This window comes from Hypanus sabinus, chromosome 12 (assembly GCF_030144855.1).
Source record: "Hypanus sabinus isolate sHypSab1 chromosome 12, sHypSab1.hap1, whole genome shotgun sequence".
NCBI lineage: Eukaryota > Metazoa > Chordata > Chondrichthyes > Myliobatiformes > Dasyatidae > Hypanus > Hypanus sabinus.
Genome location: NC_082717.1, coordinates 61182433 through 61205623, shown reverse-complemented (window position 1 = coordinate 61205623; position 23191 = coordinate 61182433). Strand labels below are relative to the sequence as shown.

Genomic DNA, 23191 nt, shown 5'->3' with positions numbered 1-23191 from the left:
ATATTAATAAAAAGATTTAGAAAGTAAAGTGTGTTAGCATCCTCATTTATAATGATAAATAATTTTTTACCTTCTGCTGCTGAGAAATAGACCCTAGCTGGATGAATGAAGAACGGTACTCTCAGAACATCCCAAAATATTTTCAAAAGGCGTTGCCCTTTGGGAGGACAAATGTAAAGGGGTGGGGGGAAGGAGAGAATGCACTAAATGCTGGACCTTTAGGAAGATTTCATGTACAGGGGGATCCTGGGCTCATGGTCCCCTGTTCCCTGAAAGTGGCAATACATGATTAGGGTGGTATAGAAGACAATCTTCCCTTCATTTCAATCTCGGAGCCAGGAAGTCATGCTGTTGCCGTATACTGTAGGTCTGACACGGTGGTCAGCAGCACAGGAGCACCGCAGGGGACCGTGCTCTCCCCGGTCCTGTTCACCCTGTACACATCAGACTTCCAATATAACTGCCATGTGCAGAAGTTTGCTGATGACACAGCCATAGTGGGGTGTGTCAGGAATGGTCAGGAGGAAGAGTATAGGAAACTGATACAGGACTCTGTGATATGGTGCAGCTCAAACTACCTGCGTCTCAATATCACCAGACCAAGGAGATGGTGGTGGACTTTAGGAGATCTAGGCCTCATATGGAGCCAGTGATCATTAATGGAGAATGTGTGGAGCAGGTTAAGACCTACAAGTATCTGGGAGTGCAGTTAGACGAGAAGCTAGACTGGACTGTCAACACAGATGCCCCGTGCAGGAAAGCACAGAGTCGACTGTACTTCCTCAGAAGGCTGGCGTCATTTAATGTTTGTAATGAGATGCTGAAGACGTTCTATCGGTCAGTTGTGGAGAGCGCCCTCTTCTTTGTGGTGGCGTGCTGGGGAGGCAGCATTAAGAAGAGGGACGCCTCCCGTCTTAATAAGCTGGTAAGGAAGGTGGGCTCTGTTGTGGGCACAGAACTGGAGAGTATGACATCGGTGGCAGAGCAGAGGGCGCTGAGTAGGCTATGGTCAATCATGGAAAACCCTGAACATCCTCTGCACAGCACCATCCAGAGACAGAGAAGCAGCTTCAGTGGCAGGTTGCTGTCAATGCAATGCTCCTCAGACAGGATGAAGAGATCATTACTCCCCAACGCCATTCGGCTCTACAATTCAATCACCAGGGGCAAGACATGTTAAAGTGCCGGGGTTAGGACTGAGCTTAAGTTACCACTCAATGCACTTTAGTAAACTATTTAAGAACTTTTTAAAAGTTATTTATTAATGCTTTTTGGGAGGGTGATTTTAGATGCATATCATATTTATACTGAGTTAAATACTGTATGTAATCAGTTTTGCTACAATAAGTGTATGGGACACTGGAAAAATGTTGAATTTCCCCTTGGGGATGAATAAAGTATCTATCTATCTAAAATTGAAGTACAGAGTGTAATTCTGGCCATCCTGTTACAGGAAAGGTATAGAGGCTTTGGAGAGGATACAAAAGAGGTTCACCACGATGCTGCCTGGATGAGTGAATATTAGCTACATGGATAGGTTGAACAAACTTGGATTGTTGTTTTGAAGGCTGTGGTACAACCCAGAAAGGCTCATAAAATTAGGAGAGGTAGCCATGGGGTAAATAGAGTCTTTCTCCCAGAGTAGTAATGTCAAATACCAGAGGAGATAGCTTTAAGAAGAGAAGGGGAAAGTTTAAAGGAAATGTGCCGGGTAAGTTTTTTTTACACGGAGGGCTAAGTGCTGGATTGCTCTACCAGAAGCAGAATTGATGGTGGCATTGAAGAGGCATTCAGACAGGCAAATGAATATGCATGGAATGGAGAGATATGAATCACGTGCAGGCAGATAGGTTTAGTTTGGCAACCTGATCAGCACGGATATCATGAGCCAAAAGGCCTGTTCCTGTACTACACTGTCATCTGGTTCTATGCTATTGCTCTGGAAGAAGTACTGTGGCCAGCTTAAACACAGTACATCCCTCAAAACAATGGTCATGCTACTTAAGTCTTGTTGGTTTATGAATAAACTGTTCCTGGGAACTTAGAATTCTCCTATTCTTTGGAAAAACGTTGGGGCATTGATATGTACCTGGGAGGTAGGAAAGCTCATCCAGAAGTGAAATATATGGCTGTGCAGCTCCTGAGAGTGAGACAAAAAGCTTCTACAATCAGCTTGACAGCACCCACATCAATGCCTATCTTATGACATTCAATGTTTAGAAACTGATCTTTTTTTAAAAATGAATTATGTATAAATCCTCTTGGTAGAATTCTGCAGGTTGAGTCTAGTACATGAATTTAATAGTGAGGAGCATAACATATCTTCATTACTAAATTTACTTAGAAGAATGAGTCTTTTTGCCTCTTATTCTGGCATGAGTGTCACCATCAGGGACACTGCTGCGGGATTTGGGTATCCATACTTGTGGGCAGCAGAACATGGTTGACAATTGCACTTCTGGGTATGCACATTCCAGCCAATTAGTGTTTTAATGTAGTGCTATTTAACTCCATTCCTCTCATTTCAGTCTTGACCAAAAGCACAGCAATGTCACCACTCCCTGCTTAACTTTGTCCTTGTTCTGGGAAAGAAGACTACCATTTAGATTGACACCAGAAAGAAGCAGTACTTTGTTAAATTACTGCTTATGAACCATGGTACCAACATTAGCTTTCAGATTGAGTATTTTAGTTAATGGCCCTGTTGACCTAGTGTTTATTGTTTTTCCTTTTATTCAGAATCAGGTTTATTATCACCAGCATATGTCATGAAATTTGTTAACTTAGCAGCAGTAGTTCAATGCAAAACATAATATAGAAGAAAATAATAATAAATAAATTACACTGTGTATATTGAATAGATCTAAAAATTGTGCAAAAACAGAAATAATATGTTTAAAAAGTGAGGTAGTGCTCATGGGTTCAATGAACATTTAGGAATCAGCTGACAGAAGAGAAAAGGCTGTTCTTGAATCGCTGAGTGTGTGACTTCGGGCTTCTGTACCTCCTATCCAATGGAAACAGTGAGAAAAAGGCAGAACCTGAGTCTGTCAGAATGCTCTCCACGGTACATCTGTAGAAGTTTTTGTTGGCATACTGAATTGTCAGGATTCTGGGGCAGGGATCCAATCACAGACCCAGTACTGTGCACACCATGATATTAATTGAGTAACAAATCGCAAGGTGCAAACAAAGTCAGTGTCCAAGTTCAGGCAGAGATTAAAACATCCAGAGAAATTCAAAACCCAGAATCAGGAAACAGGCAGAGTCGATATTCAGACGGACAGAGTACAGATACAAATGCTGGAACGGTTCGAGAAAATTCACTGGCACAATCTGGCAGCAAACAGGTGAAAACACAGGACTGAAATAAACTGAGCAATAAACAGAGAGGCAGATGATAGGTGGAGCACAATGAGACACAGGTGGCAGCAATACAGGTAATAATGAGAAACAGGTGAGAGAGGGAATACTCAGTGATACAGGGGCCAGAGTGGAGCAGGAGCGGGGACAGGAGCACCTGGCAATACAAAACACAGACTGACAGCTAGGGGAAAACACACAAAAAAACAGAGTTCTTCTGAAAGCACTGACACCAAACTCCTAATGAAGTATAGTCGCTGTATTGCCTTTTTTATAGCTGCATCGGTATGTTGGGACCAGAGTAGGTCCTCAGAGATCTTGACACCCAGAAACTTGAAACTGCTCACTCTTTCCACTTCCGATCCCTCTATGAGGATTAGTATGTGTTCCTTCGTCTTACATTTCCTGAAGTCTACAATCACCTCTTTCGTCTCACTTACGTTGAGTGCAAGTTTTGCTGCAACACCACTCCACTAGTTGGCATATCTTGCTTCGGTACACCCTCTCGTCACCATCTGAGATTCTACCAACAATGATTGTATCATCAACAAATTTATAGATAGTATTTGAACTATGCCTAGCTACACAGTCATGTGTGTATAGAGAGTAGAGCAGTGGGCTAAGCACACACCGCTGAGGTGCATCAGTGTTGATCGTCAGTGAGAAGGAGGTATTATCACCAGTCTACACAGATGGTGATCTTCCAGTTAGGAAGTCAAGGATCCAATTGCAGAGGTAGGTACAGAGGTCCAAGTTCTGTAACTTCTCAATCAAGATTGTGGGAATGATAGTGTTAAATGCTGAGCCATAGTCGATGAACAACATTCTGACATAGGTGTTTGTATTGTCCAGGTGGTCTAAGGCAATGTGAAGAGTCAGTGAGATTGCATCTGCCATTGACCTATTGTGGCAATAAGCAAATTTCAGTGGGTTCAGGTCCTTGCTGAGGCAGGAGTTCAGTCTAGTCATAACCAACCTCTCAAAGCATTTCATTGATGTAGATGTGAGTGCTACTGGGCAATAGTCATTAAGGCAGCTCACATTATTTTTCTTAGGAACTGGTATAATTGTTACAGAACTTCCTTCAAAAAGGCAGTTTTGATTAAGAGTCAGTGAACTGTTCATCTGCTTCAGTGTCCATCCCTCTGCACTTGCGTCTTAACTGCACCTTGTCAGCAAGACTTGGTATCAAAGAAAATGGACCCAGCAGAGAAAGGACAGCTGACTATGGCCCTGATGTTGGTTGGTCAGAGATGAGAGAAGTTACAGTCAGTAGAGGTTACATTTGCAGAGGTGACAGCTATCTTTAGAGTGGCATGCCCAGTGTAAGCAGGAAGAACAGGTATCATTCCTTGCAGTGAGAGTTCAGCAACTCACCACAGACAGGTGGCAGCAGTTACTGCTCTCAAGCCTGTAGTTCAGCAGCTTACTACCAACAGTCAGATTCAGTCGCAGCCATTACCACTCTTGTTGCCGCAGTTCAGCAGAATTCCACCAGTTCAGTCCCACTTGCAGAATTTCACATAACCTCCTCTTTAACAGTCTCACCAGCCTCGGGAACTAATACCTTGACTCCATTGACAGCGTCCAGACAAAAACTGAGTATTCCTCCACCAGGCAGATACGCTGGTGACCCCGAGGGCTGCAGGAATTTTATTACACAGTGTGAGCTACCTTTCCAAGCCCAGCCAGGACAGTTCAGTGACGATGCACTTATTTCAGGAGGAATGAGATCGGTGCAGGAGAACAGGTACCTGTCTCTACTGTGACAACCCAGGACACTTCTGGGCATCATGTTCAAATGCCCTTTCAGTAGGTAGGGGAATTCTAATGGATTGATTCTTCCTGCAAGCATCTTCCCCTAATCATGCAATGTTCCCAGCTTCGTTGTGGGGGCTGGCAGGCCTTCTACCTGTTTGAGTCCAGCTTAAGCCCTTGTCAGCATATCCACTTCTGTGTGAACCACTACTGTGGACCTGTTGGCATTCTGGCTGAATATCATGACCTTCTTGAGGTCTTCAGTGCGTAGAAGATACCTCCCTGCCTCCACACCAGTCATACAATTACAACAGTGACCTCTTACCCAGTACTAGCTCTCCTGGGGGCTGGCTCTTTTCTTTCTCTCATCCAGAAATGATGGCCATTGAAGAGTGCATCAAGGAGGCATTGGCCTTAAAGTTTATCACTGTCAGGAGCAGGCTTCTTTTTTGTGAGCAAGAAGAACAGCAAGCTCCATCCCTGCATTAATTATCAGCCCCTCAACAACATCACAGTGAAGAGCTGCTACCCTCTTCCCCTGCTTGCCTCTGTGTTTCAGCATCTCCAAGGAGCAACCATATTCTCCAAGGTAGATCTGCACAGTTTGTATCTGAGAAGGGGAAACTAACATTCAATACCTCCACTGGCAACTGTGATCACTATTTGGTATGGCCAATGCCCTGGCTATTTTTCTGGTCCTGGTAAATGATGTGTTGCAGGACATGTTGAATCAGTTTGTTTTCATTGATTTGGATGACATTCTTATTTATTCCTGCTTTCGCGAAGAACACATCCAGCCTGTCTGGAGGGTTCTCAGTTGGCTCCTCGAGAATAACCTCTATGCCAAGCTAGAGAAGTATGCATTTCATGAAGAGCAGATGATGTTATTAGGATATATCCTCACTCCTTCCAGTGTTCAGATGGACCCATGTCAATTTCAGGTAGTCAAAGAGTGGCCCAAACCAGCTGCAGTCAAACTGGTGAAGCATTTCATGGGATTTGCAAACATTTAGCACCGCTTCTTTGGAAACTTCAGTACCATCGCGGCCCCAATAAAAGCACTCACTAAGAAGACCTCTGCAGAACTCCTGTGGGCAAATGGAGCAGGCCAAGCATTCTCAGAGTTAAAGTGACGCTTCACCATTAACCTAACATACCGTCCATTCATTGTCAAGGTCTCTGCATCAGATATCGGCATTGGAGCTGTACTTGCCCAGTGCTCTTCCGGGTATAATCAGCTGCACCCCTTTGCTTCTCTTTCCCATCACTTGACTCTAGCCAAGTGTAACTATGATGTCAGGAACTGGGAACCTTTGGCTGTCAAGGAGGCCCTGGAAGCAAGGTGACGCTGGCTGGAACAGGCAGAGCATCCCTTTCTGGTATGGACAGATCACAAAACCCTCTCCTACATTTGGGAATCTCAAATCCCGTCAAGCCCGATGAGCTGTTTTCTTCACTCGGTTTAATTTCACCCTCACCTACCATTCACCATTCTGGCAGCAAGAGTACCAAAGCCAATGCTCTCTCCCACCAGTTTGGCATCTTTGAGGACAATGCAGGTCTAGAGCCCATCCTTCCTTGCTTGTGCATTGTTGCTCCAGTGATTTGGGGAATAGAGGCAGAGATGAGGGCTGTTCAACTGTCAGATCCAGGCCCAGGTGAGGGGCCTCCCACCCAGTCATTTTCCCTGCCATTTTGCACCCCAGAGTGTTGGAATGAGGTCATTATTCCCATCTAGTTGGTTGGCTGGGAATTCAATTGACTGTGGAATTTATAAAGAGATGATTTTGGTGAGCAGCTATGTCCCAGGATGTCCACAACTTTATCTCAGCTCATCGTACTTGTGCCTGGAACAAGATAAGACACCAGTGGCTAGTGGCTCTGCTCTACCCACTGCCTGTGCTTCAGCATCCCTGGTCTGACCTCCGAGTGATGGAAGCATTACCATTCTGGTGGTTGTTGACCAGTTCCCCAGGCTGCCCACTTCTTTGCTCTCCACAGCTTCCATTGGCTCATGAGACTGCCACCCTCATGGTTCAGCATGACTTCCCTCAATATCTAGGGTCTGATTGAGGAGCACAGTTCATGTCATATTTTTGGAAGGCTTTCTGCTTTATTTTTCAAGCCACAGCCAGTCTCTCATCTGGTTTCATCCCCAATCTAGCAGCTAGACTGAGAGTGAATCAGGAGATGGAGACAACCCTTTGCTGCCTTGTCTCTTCCAACCCCATGACCTGGAGCTCCCAAATGGTTTGGGCAGAGATTTCCCAAAACAGCCTGCACTCATTCTCCTCTGGCATATCCTGCTTTGAATGCCAGAAGGGATCCCAGCCGCTGCACCTCCCTGACCAAGAGGTAGACTTTGGGATTCCTGCTGCCGAACAGTTGGTTGGTCCAACACTACGAGTGCATGTGGAGACGAGCCAGGGCTTCTCTGCTGTGCGCTCAGAAACAATTTGCCCAGCAGGCTGATCAGCTCCACTGATAGGTGAGGTCTTTTAAGCTGGGGAGAAAGTCTGACTGGTGTCTAAAGATCTTCCTTTGAAAGTTGAGAGTCTCAAGTTGGCACCACACTATGAGGGACTATTCGTAGTGGAGAAAGCTATCAAAAAAGTCTCACATAGATTGTGCCTTTCATAATGAAGGCTTATCCAGTGTTCCATGTTCCCAGCACAAGCTGGTGACTCTTGGTTCTTTTGCCAATAACTTTCATTCTCTTTTCCTCCAAGAAGAACAACTTCATCTTCTCCAGTGCATCCAAAGTCTCTCATCCATAGAATCATTTTAGTAAGCCTTACTCATCCTTCTATTTTAAAGCAGAGATCTTGTATCCAGAATGGACACAACTCTCTGACTATGACTCAACCACTGTTTTATACAAATCCACAAGGTCCCGTGGTTTCTTCCATAGCCCAGAATTGACAACTTCTCATCCAATAGAGATTTACATCCCCCCCTCATCCCATTTTTTTCTCCTTTTGGACTGTGTCCAGTGGTTTATATTGTGACTTATTCTTCCTAATAAAATGCAACATTCAGCATTCAATTTCTTCCACCACCCATTGTCTCATTTCATTACCCTATTTGCCTTTTTTTGGTTCCCCTCACAAGTTATCAGTGCCTGGTCACATTTTTTTATATGATTTTTAACAAGCTGGAAAAAGTCATTATTGTACTTCACTCCAGAACAGAAATAAATTAATGTTCAATTGAATGATGTTGAAATAAACAGTGCTAGCACTGAGATATCCAATGTATTTTTCTAGTGCTTTGTTAATAAAACCATAGTGTCAAGTTGCTGTTAATCATAAACAGCCTCAAATCAAGTAGTTTAACAATGACACTGTGCAAAGTGAAAAGTGTGAAATTTATGCTCCAGCTCAGATTAATTTAATGCAAACTGTTTTGCATCTCTCACAAAGGATGATTTCTGTTTCATTTCAAATATGACAGATGAGTGCTAGATGAAAAAAAAACATACATTAGCACACTGTTGTTCACATCAAATCTGTGATTACTGTTTATAAAGAACTGGGAAGCCAGAAATCACCAAGTAAATTTTGGGGACTTGTCAAAGCAACCAAGCTGTTTCATCTGAATTGGACACATTAGTCTGATTTTTCAAGGATGCAACATTGTTTTAAAATAGAGAAATTCTTGGAGAGATCACAATCATAAAGAGCTCATTAGTATCACATTAACAGTGTAAAGCTCCAAGCATCAGTTTAATCAATCCGTTATAGGAATCAACCATGAAATAGTATGGCAATAAAGATAACAATAAAATTAAGGGCATTGTTAACAGTTAAATAGTGAGGATCTTAAATTAATTTTATACAGCGGGAGTCAACATCTGTTCAGAAGATTTTCTACAATATTTTTAAACACTGACATAAATTAAGATCAAATATATGACATGATCAATTGGTTAGTCATAAATAGATGCAGCAAAAAAAGACAGGCTCCTTGACCCAGAGAATCTGCATAAACCATTAAACTCATGTTTTTTATAGACATTCTATTCTAACCTATTTTATTCTCCCCATGTTCCCATCAACACCTTCTAGATTCTTTGACTCTTCTTCTCACAAGAGGCAATTTGCAGTGACCAATTTTAGGGATGTGGGAGGAAACCAGACTACCTTGAGACAACTAATACAATCACTGGAAGAATGTGCAAACTCCACAGAATCAGTGCCAGAGGTTGATCAAACCCAATAGCTGGAGCTATTAGTTTCATACGAGTTTTAACCCTGTCCTGCCTGGCTGCACACAAACTCAGGAATGAGCATTAGAAAGCATTCAGGATCCAGATTGTTTCAAACATGATCCAGTTATCTTACATCTTTGTGAATTGTTAAACAAGTTAAAGCATTGTTAACTAGTCCGTGATAAGAATAACTGCATGTTTCTTGAGCAGATTTGGGATAAGGCCAACTGATGAAGTGGAATATCAGTGTTGTTAGGAGGGAGAAACAGTGTTAACATTTTAGGCCAAGGATCTGTTGTCAGAATTGGGAGGTCATCACGTTGAAATGTTATCTCTAATTCTCTCTGCACATATGCTGTCTGATCTGCTGAGTATTTTCCATTTTTTCTTTTTGCTTTGAAGTTAAGGAGTTGCTAAAGGAATTTTGCAATTGCCAGAACAAAACAAATGAGTCCGAAAGATCATTCTCCCAGTCTGCCTCCAGAGAACACTATTATCTAACCAAGTATGAATCTAGTGCTCCCAGCAACTGGTGTAAGAGACAGTGACTGTGCTGCCCAAACCTGAAATGACAGTAGGTGCTAATATACTGTCTAAAACACTGGGCTGTGAATGATGTGTATGTATTTTTAAGTATTGACTTTTGTATGGGAATGAAAAAGGTTCAAATTTTAATTTGGTTATTCCTATTTTTATGAGGTTATTAAATGCTTGGTGCCTTAGTGCAGTCAAAGTGTTTGAACTCTAACACCGTCCTTCAGTACTATAATAGATGTGAAGGCAGTAAAAGACTTCAAGGAGATAGAGTGAGTTTGGTATAATGGGCAGATACAATAGCTAGCAGCTAAAAGTTATTACCAAATGTGTAAACTGTTAAATTTTGATTGGAAGAATTAGAAGAGGCAAATATTGCCTCTACGAAGGTAGATACTGTATCTAAATTAAATTCAAGATTAGGGAGATTTGGGAGTATATGCATAGTACCATGAAAGTGGAACAGCAGGTTGATAAAGTGATTAAAACATTACAGATCCTAGAGTTTATAAGTGAAAGCAGAGTACAAGAATAAAGAAGTCATAATGAAACTGTACAAAAAACTGTCATGGTTACGAGGGTGTTACTTCCAGTTCTGGCTACAACGCATTAGAAAAGACCTAATGGCTTCAGAGAGAATGGAAAAGAGATTTACAAAAATGTTTCCAAGAACTCGTGGCTTTAACTATGTAGATGACTCGGAGAAGGTGGAGCAGAGGAAATAGTGAAAGTGGCTGAGAGTCATTTCAAATCACAAAGAGTATAAATAGCAAAGATTAAGAGAGTCTGCTCCCACTATTGAAGGGGATAGGAAGGAGTGTTGAAGGGTTAGTGTTGTGGGGCTGAGGAGGGGATAAAAAGATCAGCCATGGTTGAGTGACGGAGCAGACTCGATGGGCCAAATGACCTAATTCTGCTCCTATGTCTTGAGGTCTTGTGGACCTAGGGTACAAAGAATAAAGATGGGCAGCAAAAGGCAAGAATCATATAAGGACATTCATTTTATGCAATGAGCAGTGAGAATCTGGAATATAGCTTCTGTTGTGAAAATTGTGATGTTTAAAAGGGAACCTGACGAGCACTTTTTTGAGCTCTTTTTGAGCACAATTTTTTCACAAAAATTTGTGAAAATTTTTTGAGAGCAAGGAATGGGATTAACTGGAGTCCTTTTTCACTCAGCCAGTATGGACTTGATGAGCTGAAGGACTTCCTTCTATGCTGTGACCATTCTGTGATTCTGTGTGCTTGGGGGATGATTGGAGCTAGGACTCGTCCTCATGTACTTGGTATGGGTCCGTAGCTTCAAACTTCATTCAAGTCCCATTTCAGAGATGTGGGTCATAGAGTTAAACAGCACAGAAAGAGGCCCTTCAGCCCAACTCATCCATCTGACCAAGTGCCATTCTGTGCTAATCTGCCTGCATTTGGCCTCGGTCCTTCTAAACCTTTCCTATCCATCAAAAGGCCCAAATGCCTTTTAAATTGCACCCAGGCAGAAAAATATGGGCTGGTAGTTCATTGCAGCAGCTGAAGTTCTTTTGAAGTGTAGTTACTCTTGGCCTCGCAGACTGCTTCATTATGAGCTCGGACTGTATCATTTACCTGTACTGCACCCTTTCAGTTGCTTTTACACTTTATTCTTAAGTCTCCTCTGCAGTCCTTCCAGCTTAATGGCATCTTTCCTGCAGCAGGGTGACTAAAACCTCACCAACATCCTTGTAAAACTACAACATAATATACCAACTTCTGTATTCTTTGCGCTGACTGATGAAGGTGACAATTGCCAGAGTAACACGTGTCATCTTCACCACCCTGTCTAACTGTAATGCTGTCTGTAAAGGCTGCTGCTCTACTGTATTGGCAAGTGTAGGCTAATCTTGATTATAGAGAAGGATTATGCTTTCCTGAACAGAAGGAAATGGTCTTAAAAAAGGTTAATAGTGGGAATATATTGCAGACCACCATAAGACTCTCTATTTTGAAAGAGTATAAAGAGAGAACAGAGATGACAGCTATAATGGAGATTTTTGCTTTTGTGACACCATTTTGGCAATGTAGTGCAGATAATCCACTACATGTGAAATCATTTGAGAATATTTGAATATAGAACATTTGAGAAAATTCACCAAGAGTTAGCTGTTGTTGGATTGTGCCTAACTGATAAACTAAAACAGTAAAGAAACATATTTATTTGTTAAGAATTTCAAAAGTACTGAGAAAATGGATCAGTTAATGTTTAAAATGCTTAATAATTAAGAGACTGTGTGGACAATAAAGGTGTTAAACACCTTTATTAAAAAAACAAAACTGATGAAGGTTACCTCAAAAGTTAAAGCAACATCGGTGAAAAGAGGAAAACATAGTTAAAATTTCAGTCCAAAATTGGAAAAAAAGTTTGAATTTACAGGAAAATTGGGAAGGGAAGGAAGAGCAAAGTGGAAGATCTTTGACTGTGGAAGTGAGGAGAGAGCAGATGACAAAAGCGATGGTGGTGGTAGGTAAAAGATGAACTAGTGAAATATCAAAAGACAAGGACAGGAAGTTTTCTTAAGCAGTCACTCTGGATCAAGAATAATATTCTTTCATTTCATTTCTGTGGTTTTCAGGTTGCTTTTGAAGGTTATATGCGACTTACTTACTCTGCCACAGTGAAGCAAAAGATGCTTGATGGGGTAGACCAATGATTGGTATGGGAGATGATGCATTCCTTTTGTTTTTTTTTGCTGGGCTTCCATATAACTTCCATTGAAGACACTTGAAGTTCTCTATGCCTGCTCAAATACACTATTGCCATTTTGATTGGCCATTTACTAGGGATTCCCTTGAATTGGTGAAATTGTCACTTTTTTTGCAAGGGAATCTTGCAATAGTATCGTAGTTCTTCCTCTGCCTTCTGTAATATGAGTGAGAATGGTAGAATCAGTATCTGAAATTCAATTAACAGTGTTGATCCTATATATCCCAAATGTTGAGAAAACTCATATTCTGTTAATAATTCAAAGTTTAAAGTAAATTTATCATCAAAGTACATATATGTCACAATATACGTACACCTCTCAGGTTTATTTTCTTGCTGGCATGCTCAATAAATCCAGTAACCAATCAATGAAAGACTGCACCAACAGGGTAGACAACCATTATGTATAAGGCAACAAACTGTGTAAATTCAAAAATATGTTATAATAATAATAAATAATTAAGCAATAAGTATCAAGAACATAAAATAAAGAGTCCTTGAAAGTGATTCCATATGTTGTGGGAATAGTTCAGTGATGGGGCAAGTGAAGCTATCTCCTCTGGTTCATGAGCCTGATGGTTGAGGGATAATAACTGTTCCTGAACCTGGTGGTTGAGTCTTGAAGCTCCTGTACCTTTTTCCTGATGGCAGCAGCGTGAAGGGAGCATGACCTCAGTTGGGGGAAGGGTCCCTGATGAAGATGTTTCTTGCCTGTGACAGTGTTTCATGTAGATGTGCTCAATAGTTGGGAGGGCTTTATCCATGATGGACAAGACCATATCCTCTACATTTTCTAGGATTTTCTGTTCAAAGGCATTTGTTTATCCATGCCAGGCTGTTCAGCCAATTGATAAACTCTCCAACACATAGCTATAGAAGTTTGTCAAAGTTCTAGATGCCTTGCTGAATTTTGGCAAACTCCTAAGAAACTTAACTACAATTTTCAAGACATTTTTAATATACTGATAAAGTTCTAAGGCAAATCAATGTTTGGAAGCTGGATATTAGAAGCATATTCAGACAATACCCGAATTAAAGACCGATATCATGATTCTTGATGAAGTACTGTGTCTGAAGGAGACTTTGCAACTTAGTCTTAAAGGACCATTGATTTTCCCCTATCTGAGATGTCTGCTTTGATCTGCTATTTGTTGAGCAACAAGACCCAATGCACCAATTGCTGGTGGAACTCAGTGGATTGTACAACATTTATTGGAAGGAAATGGACCGTCGACATTTCAAGTCAAAATTCCTCATCTAAACTGAAATGTAGAGAGGAGATAGCTAGAATGAAATGGTGAAGGGAAGGGAAGAACTGGTAGGATTCTTCTCCCATCAGATTCCATTATCTTCAGTTCTTTGTCACTTAAACCTATCACTCCCTAGCAAAATTCCCAATCTCCCCTCCCTTTGTCTGCTTATCAGCCCCACCTGTCACCTGGATCCACTTATTACTTGTCAATTCTTGCTCTACCCCTACCTCCACCTCTTTATACTGAATGTCTCATCTCTATCTTTCAGTCCAGATGAAGGGTCTCAACCTGAAAATATCAACTATCCTTTTCTCTCCACGGATGCTGCCTGACCCACTAAATTTCTTCATCATTTTGTATGTTATTCTAGATTCCAATGAAGAATCTGGAAATAACATGTGTCTCTATTTAATTTCATGGTTTATTTATAAGTTGAGAAATTATTCTAAAGTAGAATCCAAACTAGATACATAGTTTAAACATATGTTGTTACACTAATCTTGTTCATTTTTGCCCCCTCAGTGCGTGATCGAGTCAGATCAAAAATGGAACGAGATATTTTGGCTGAAGTCAATCACCCTTTTATAGTCAAGTTGCACTATGGTAAGTTTGTGCTTATCATTCAAACTTTTCATTGGTATTGGTTAACTAACAAAGTCTGCAAAATAAGTAAGTCACACAAGTTAAAGTGAATTTCTCTTGAGCTTTTCATCTGCAGTATGTTACTTGATTAATGGATATTTAGATTCAGTCCACTAAAGAGATCAGGAGTCATTTGTCGATTTGATCTTGTTGAAAATTTAAAGCAATGCATGTTACAAAGAAGAAAGAATAATAACATTGTTTCTTTATCCAATGAAGCCTTCATTTCTTAAAATCCTTGTCCAATTTAAAAAAATGCTTAATTTCCCCTCTTAAGTTTAGACTGAAAAGGTAGCACCTGATTTTTTTTATTGTATAATGTGATGTGTTTTGGGAAGTCAAATAGATCTAGGAAATATACAGTTATGCATAGTTCCCCAGAACTGGAAACACAGGTAGATTGAGTGATGAAGAAGGCACAGGGCATGCTTATCTTCATAAGTCAGGGACCAGAATATAGAAGTGTGGGCATTACATTGCAATAGAGAACATTGGTTAGACCTCACTTGGAGTACTGCATGCAATTCTGGTTGTCATACTTTGGGAAGGAACTGGTTCCATTGGAGAAAATGCAGAAGAGAGTCACCAGGATGCTAATAGTGAGGAATACTTCAATTATGGGGAGAGTTTGGAATGAGGGTTTATTTCCCCTGGACTGACACTATCTGAAGAGGTGAACTATTGGAGATATAGCAAATTATAAAAGGCATAGATAGGGTTAATAGTCTGAATGTTTTACTTCTGGTAGGGGTATCAAAAACAGGTTTAAGATGGAAGAATAAAATAATTTAAAGAAGTATTTATTACATAATGTTGTGATATCGGAATGATTCACCAGAGGTGGTGTGAGAGTCAGATATAATTATTATTTTGAAAGACAGGCACTTGAAGCAAAAAGAATATGGGCCTAAGGTGGGCTCATGTGATTAGTGTTGATGGTCAGAAAGAACAGCAGGGATATGGTGGGTTAAAGGACCCTTTTCTCTGCCATACAACACTATCTCAAGCATTGCAATGTTAATGTTATTGTATTCAGCTCTTGGGTTTTTCTGTTTGAATTTTATCATCATATGGGCATATTCACTATTCTCCTGTATCTTTTCAGTCATTGTCTGGGCTATTGAAATATTACCTGATTAATAATTGTAGTCTCTTTATGACATTCCGCACTTACAGAAATGATACCCTCTCTGACAAAATTAATTTCAATGCCTATCACTGCATTTCCTTTCTGTCATAACTTGTTTATTTTGTTCTATTATTCACTTCATGATTGTTTTGTGCATTTCCTGTCTCAGCTTTTCTTTCTTACCTTTCAAATAATTTCCCTTGTGGTTCCTTCTATAAATCAAATAATTAAATAAATTAGAAACCTTATGTTTTGTCTTTTCCGCAGCATTCCAGACTGAAGGAAAATTGTATCTGATTTTAGATTTTCTAAGAGGCGGTGATCTTTTTACAAGATTATCCAAAGAGGTAAGTTGACAAAAAATATTAATAGTCAATCCCATATTAAACTTAAGAGATTTCAGCCATGGTCAAAGAAAATTATGCCTTCAGTCTCAGAGGATGAATACTTGAGGATTTAGAAGAGTAAAAATTTCTACCGAAGACTCATATTATTCAGGGATATGTTAACTAATTGTCTTTGAATGTATTAATAATATTTGGGAAGTTTTTATGATGTCTATGGTAGAATTTTTTAATGATGTCTATGGTGCCTTTACTTTTATTTTACATTTTATTGCAATCTACTATCTTGTGACTCAAAGCAGTCCGTGCACAGTGAATGCCACAGATCTGTTGCTGATCTCACCTGCTCTAGGATCGCACTGTTTCTTCAGCTTGGTCCCAGGTGCAGACTTCCACAATATGAGTTTACTTCCAGCTCATCAGCTCATTGCAGTGTAGCACAGGGACTCTGATTGAAAGTGACTGGTTATACTTCCCAGCCCCCAGGCACACTGCATGTCAAGCTTCCAGCCAGAGTCTAGTCATGCCTTTGCTATCAGCTCTTCCATGTAAAGGTCACTAATATGAGCATTAAAAATCACCCAGGAAATATCTGCAACTCATACAGGAAGGAATTTCAGAATCAGCTTTATTATCACTGACGTTCATTTGGTGAAATTCGAAGTTTTGCAGCAGCAGTACAGTGCGAATAATTATAGGGAAAATATTAATCAAGTAATAATAAAAAAGCTAAGATTGTGACTATTCTAAAAAATTAAATTATTTAAGATACTTTCACATACACATAAAAATTAAGTTGTTTCTTTCCATTGATTTTAATTGTGGCCCTGCCAATTAATCTGTCATAGTTTTAGCAGCTATGTACATTGTGTAGCCTCAGTTGAAAGTTCTGAAGAAATGTTATTACCCATTGGATTCCTTGAGGAATCTATTGGCATAATTTGGGGGCAGGGGCAGCATGGATGGTGAAGTAGAAGATGGTGAAGATATTAAAGATGTCCTTTGTTTTGATATTGTGAATAAAGACACAACCGCCTGAAACCAAAGGAAATCGGTCAGGTTTTAGATGAAAACATTGCACCGGGCAGTGAAATCAGTGTGGGGTGTGCTAATATTCCAGGGCAAGTTAATATCAAGAAGGAGAAGATGTTGAGTCTCTTGCAAGACATTAAGTTGGATAAGTCTGATGCGACATATTGCAAATTATTGAAAGAGGCAAGGGAGAATATTACTAGGGCCTTGACAGAGATCTTTGTTAGTCACAGGCAAGTCCCAAAGGTCTGGAGAGTAGCCAGTGTGCCTTACATCAATGGTGGGGAGATTGTTGGAGAAGGTTTTTAGGATAGGGTCTGCTCACATCTGAAAAAACTTAGACTTATTAGGGATAGTCAGCTTGGCTTTGTATGGGGTGGGTCATGACTTATAAACTTGACTAAGTTTTTTAAAATGAAGATAATTGATGAGGGAAGGGCAGTTGATATTGTCGACATGGACTTTAGTAGGGCATTCAACATCGTCCATCATGGTAGACTGACGTGCTGGGCTGGATTCAAAGCTGTGTGAAATGGTGTCACTCTGACTGGAGATTGATGACCAGTGTTGTTCTGCAGGGGACAGTGATGAGACCTGTGTTGTTTGTGAAATATATAAATGATCTGCTCAAAAATCCAGATGGGTTGATTAGTAAGTTTAAAAGTAATGCAAAAATTAGTGGGGTTGTCGATGGTAAAGAAGATTGTCAAAGAGTACAACAGAATATAGATTAATTGGGTATATAGACAAGAAATGTCTGAGACTGAGATGCAACCTTACAGAACCTTGTATTTTCCCACGGTAGAAATGACAAATACTAGCGGACATTGTTTTATAGTGAAAGTTTAAAGGAGGTGTATGAGGGAAGGTTCTTTCCCACAGCAAGTGTAAATGCCTGTAACAGGCTCCCAGCAAGGGTGGTGAAGTGAAATTAATAATTTTTAAGAGGAACTTAGATGGGATCATGAACAGACAGGGACTGGAGGGATATAGACCATGTGCAAGCAGATGGGATTAGTTAAATTTAGCATCATTATTGGCAAATACATTGAGGGCTCCTGGGCCTGTTCCTGTACTGTACTGTTCTATAAATACAAGAAGTTCTGCGGATCTAGAAATCCAGAGAAGCACACACAAAATGCTAGAGGAACTCAGCAGGTCAAGAAGCATCTATGGATACGAATAAAGAATTAATATTTTGGGCCACAGCCCTTCATTGGAACTAATCACCATCTGTTACTCCGTACTGTTCTATGTTCTGTAAGTAGTTTTGCCAAGTTTTACCATCTTAACCCATTTTTCTGTTCCTGCTGTTCATATAGCCCTACTGGGGAATGCAGACTTCTGCAGAATTTTTGGTGAGAAATCTGCCTGTTGAGCCTACTCCATCTTAACCTTCCATAATAACTGCTGGCATATTGATTTCAGTAGGACAAAATAACTATAAGGAGAACAGTTAGATGAAATTTCTGATAGCAAAGTAAACAATACTATATATCAAAAATCAAAGAGAAAATGTTACAAACTCTCAGCAGAGCAGGTAGTATCTGTGGAGGGAGCAAGTGTTATCATTTCAGGTTAATGGCTTTTCAATGGAATTGGCAAGCTTTAGTCAACTGTCATGTTTTAAAAGCAGGAATTAGGAAGAGTGGGGACAACAAAGAGAATGTCTGTGGTTGAGCAGTGACTGAGAAAATGGATGAAATAGTCTCAACTGAGAGCGGGTGGTGAAGATTTTCAATGGCAGCTGTATGGAGCATATTTTACTCAAGGGAGTGCAGACAGGAAAGAAACAGAAAAGAAAGATGCTGGAACAGTGAAACAGAGAACACAGCTGTTGCTGAAAAAATGAAATAAAGGAGACCCAGAAGGTCGATATTAGAATGGTGTGCTCTGGAGTTTTAAGATGACAACTGTGCCATTGCAAGAATCTGACATAACTCAAATAAAGGAAAACCTTCTCCTTTCTTTAATTTAATTAAGTTGATGTAAAATTAATTTAATTTCATATAAGAACTTTATAATTTTCTTTTAAAGATGACCACTATAATTATTTCAGGTAATTTTATGTTTTTAATGTTGACTGGATACCAAAACTATTCACAAATATTCGATCTTTGACAGCTGATGAAGTTAGGGTGAGACATCACCGGCAGCACTGCAAAGTGCAGAGTGCTCTCAACCCAGTCAGGGGGTATCAGCTCACAAGTGCAAGGGTACATCTGAGAATTTACAGTTAGCATCTGAAGATCCCCACCATGCTCCCTCCCACCGGAGTCCTTTCTGTCCCATCCAACATGTGTTCTATGTGCATGCAAACCAGTCAAATAGGTAGATACATACTAGTTTTACATTTCAGCAGCAATGTAGACCCCATTGCAAGGAAACCTACCAATGCCTCTACTTCCTGAGGAGGGGAAAGAAATCTGGCATGTCCCCATTGACCCCTGCCAGTTTTGATTGATGCAACATAGAAAGCATCCTATCTGTATGTATGAAGTCTTGGTATGCAACAGCTCTTCTCATGGCTACAAGAGACTACAGAAAGTAGTGACATCACAGAAACCGGCTTCCCTTCCATGAACTCTGTCTATATTTCTTGTTGTCTCAGTAATGCAGCCAGCACAATCAAAGATCCCACCCACCCAGACATTCTCTCTTCTCCACTACCCTATTAGGCAGAAGTTACAAAATCCTGAAAGCATTTTCCACTGGTCTCAAAGACAGCTTCTGCCTCACTAGTACAAGACTATTGAATGGTTCTCCAGTGCAATAAGATGGACTCTTTATCTCACAGTCTACCTTCTAATGAACTCGCACCTTAATGTCCATCGGCACTGCACTTTCTCTGTAGCTGTACTTTGTTCTGCATTCTGTTATTGTTTTACCCTCTGCTACCTCATTGCCTGACATAGCCATTACAGAGACTTGGGTATCACAAAGGTTGCTGGATGTTTTGAAGTTTAGATGCCTCAGAAGGGACAGGGAGGGAGGTGAAAGAGATGGGGAGTGGCATTGCTAATCAGAGATAGTATCACAGCTGCAGACAGGGAGGGTGTTGTGGAGGGATTGTCTACTGAGTCAGTGCGAATGGAAGTCAGAGAATAAAGAGCAGATGGTGTGGCACTTTTGGGAAAGGTGCAAAAATTACAGGGTTTTTTATTATGGGTCACTTCAACTTCCCTAATATTGATTGTAAATCCCTAGTGCAAAAGGTTTAAATGGGACCAGAATTTGTTAAATGTGTCCAAGATGGATTTCTAACACAAATATGCGGACAGGCCTTTAGCATAGCCTTAGACAAGGATAGCATCAGATGGTATGGGAAAATATTTAAATGGAGACGGTGAATTATGATGCTGTTAGGCAGGAACTTGGAGGTGTAATTTGAGAACAGATGTACTCAGGGAAGTGCACAACAGAAATCTGGAGGTTGTTTGGAGAACACATGCAGAGGTTCTAGACAGGTTTATCACACTGAGGCACGAAAAGGATGGTAGGGTGTAGGAGGCATGGTTGACAAGAAAAGTGCAACACCTAATCAAGAGAAAGAAGAATACTTAACATTTCGAAAGAAAGGATCAGGCGGGGCTCTTGAGAGTTACAAGGTAAGCAGGAAGGAGCTTAAGAAGGAACTTAGGAGAGCTAGAAAATGACATGAGAAGGCCTTGGTGAGTAGGATTAAGGAAAACTCCAAGGCATTCTTCAAGTGTATGAAGAACAGAAGGATGACTGAAGTAAGGATAGGACTGATCACTTCAGGTAAAAGATCAAAGAAGAAACATGTGCCTTGAGTTGGAGAGTGTTGGGAAGGTCCTTAATGAATACTTTGCTTTAGTATTCATTAGTGAGAAGGACCATGATGAATGTGAGGTCAGCATAGAGTAGACAATTATGCTGGAACATGTCTATGTTAAGAAAGAAGAAGTGCTGGAACTTTTGAAAAATAGTAGGATAAGTAAGTCGCTGGGGCCAGATGAGTTAAACCCTAGGCTACTACAGGAAGTGGGGAAGGGGTTGCTGAACCTTTGGTAATGATCTTTGCTTCCTTACTGGCCACAGGAGTAATACCAGAAGATTGGAGGATGGGAGCGTTATTCCTTTGTTCAAGAATGTTAATAAGGATAATTCAGCTTAAAGGTCAATGGCTAGTGATGTTCCACAGGGATCTCTTTCGGGACTTCTGCTCTTTGAGATTTTTATAAATGCCTTAAATTAGGACGTGGAAAGGTGGGTTGGTAAGTTTGCAGATGGCATGAAGGTTGGTGGTGTTGTGGGTAGTGTAGAAGGTCATTGTAGGTTACAATTAGACATTCATAGGGTGCTGAACTGAGTTGAGAAGTGGCAGATAGAGCTCAATCCAGAAAAGTGTGAATTGATACACTTTGGAAGGTCAAATTTAAAGGTGGAGTGCAAGTTTACTGGCAGCATCCTGAGCTCTGTAGAGGAACAGATGGATCTTGTGATTCAAGTCCCTAGATCCCTGAAAGTTGCCCTGCAAGGTTATAGGGTGGTTAAGAAAATATAGTGTGTGATGGTCTTCATTAGTCAGGGGATGAAGTTCAGGAGCCGCAAAGTTATACTGCAACTGTGTAAAAGTCTGGTTAGACCACACAGTGTGTTGTGTTCAGTTCTGGTCACCTCATTATTGGAGGATGTAGAAACACTGGAGAGGGTGCAGAGGAGATTTGCCAGGATGCTGTCTGGATTAGAAAGCATGTCTTATTAGGGATTTTCTTTCTGAAGCAAAGGAAGTTAAGAGGTGACTTGATAGAGCTGTTTAAGATGTTAAGAGGCAAAGACAGAATGAACAGCTGGCACTTTCATCCCAAGGCAGTAGGAAGAGAGGGCATAATTTTAAGGTGATGGGAGGAAAGATTCAGAGCATTTTTTGCACAGAGAGTATCAAGTGCGTGGAATGTCTCCCAGGGTGATGGTAGAGGCAGATACATTTAAGAGACTCTTAGACAGGCATACAGATGAAAGAAAAATGAAGGACTATGTGGAAGGGAAGGGTTAGATTCAACTTGGAATAGGCTAAAACATTGGTGCAACATTGTGGTGTTCTATATTTTATGTAATGAATTGATCTGTTGGAGGAACTGTTTCTCCCAGAATGTGGTGAATCTGTGGAATTCTCTGCCCAATGAAGCAGTGGAGGCTACCTCAGTAAATGTATTTAAGACAAGGTTGGATAGATTTTTGCAAAATAGAGGAATGAAAGGTAATGGGGAAAAGGCAGGTAGATGGAGATGAGTCCATGGCCAGATCAGGCATGATCTTATTGAGTGGCGGAGCCGGCTCGATGGGCAGATGGCCTACTCCTCCTATTTCTTATGTATGAACGGCATGCATGACAAGTTTTGACTGTACTTCGGTTCATGTGACAATAATAAACCAATTCCAATTTTGCAGTTGTAGTAACAAGAAAATTAACAGCGTTTTCTATCATTATGCCATTAATCTAATAAATGCTTTGGAATTTCAGTGCATGCTATTTTAACATGGAAATCCTGAAGTTTCTGTTAGTTATTTACTCCTCTACAGGGTGCACAGTTCACAGCTATCTCCAAGAGTCAAGGGAAAATCACTAGAATTAATTTGAACTTCAGATAATTATGAACTAATGTCAGTGTGAAATATCTGGAAGATATGGACTATTGTATGCAGTCCTAATGGTATAATTACTGCTCAGCATGCTTTCTGGCCCTAAGTAAATTATTTTTCTTGGTACAGTATATATATTTAAGTTTCCTGAGAGAAATATTTCAAATACATGAGGGTTTTAAAAATTAAAAAAAACTTCTGCAATTTCTACTTCACTATATTTATACATTCCATTCCTTTAAATAACCATTAATAGTTATTTAAAATTGTTCTTTTTCCTTTCTTATTTGATGTTAGTGTGGTTGAAATTCAGCTAATTTGGTAACTGTCTCCCTGAAGGTGATGTTTACAGAAGAAGATGTCAAGTTCTATCTAGCTGAGCTTGCTTTGGCATTAGATCACCTCCATGGCCTTGGGATCATTTATAGAGACTTAAAACCAGAAAAGTAAGAAACGTTTCTTTTCTCTACAATGACAAGATTAACAGTCACAAATTGCTCATGTAAATGTTAACAGATGGTATTCAGCTGAATATTACATGAACATATGATATTCAACTGCATTATGTTTTGCTTTTAAAGA

The 23191-nt window shown here is 40.4% G+C and overlaps 1 protein-coding gene across 1 annotated transcript in view; it reads left to right on the top strand.

Annotated features, from left to right (window-relative positions):
• Nucleotides 1–23191, top strand: part of rps6ka2 (ribosomal protein S6 kinase, polypeptide 2) — a 154491-nt gene that overhangs the window by 66270 nt on the left and 65030 nt on the right. Inside the window, exons 4-6 of the mRNA XM_059985355.1 lie at nucleotides 14378–14458; nucleotides 15894–15973; nucleotides 22949–23055. Of these exons, the coding sequence (XP_059841338.1) occupies nucleotides 14378–14458; nucleotides 15894–15973; nucleotides 22949–23055 (268 nt within the window). The remainder of the gene's footprint in view (nucleotides 1–14377; nucleotides 14459–15893; nucleotides 15974–22948; nucleotides 23056–23191) is intronic.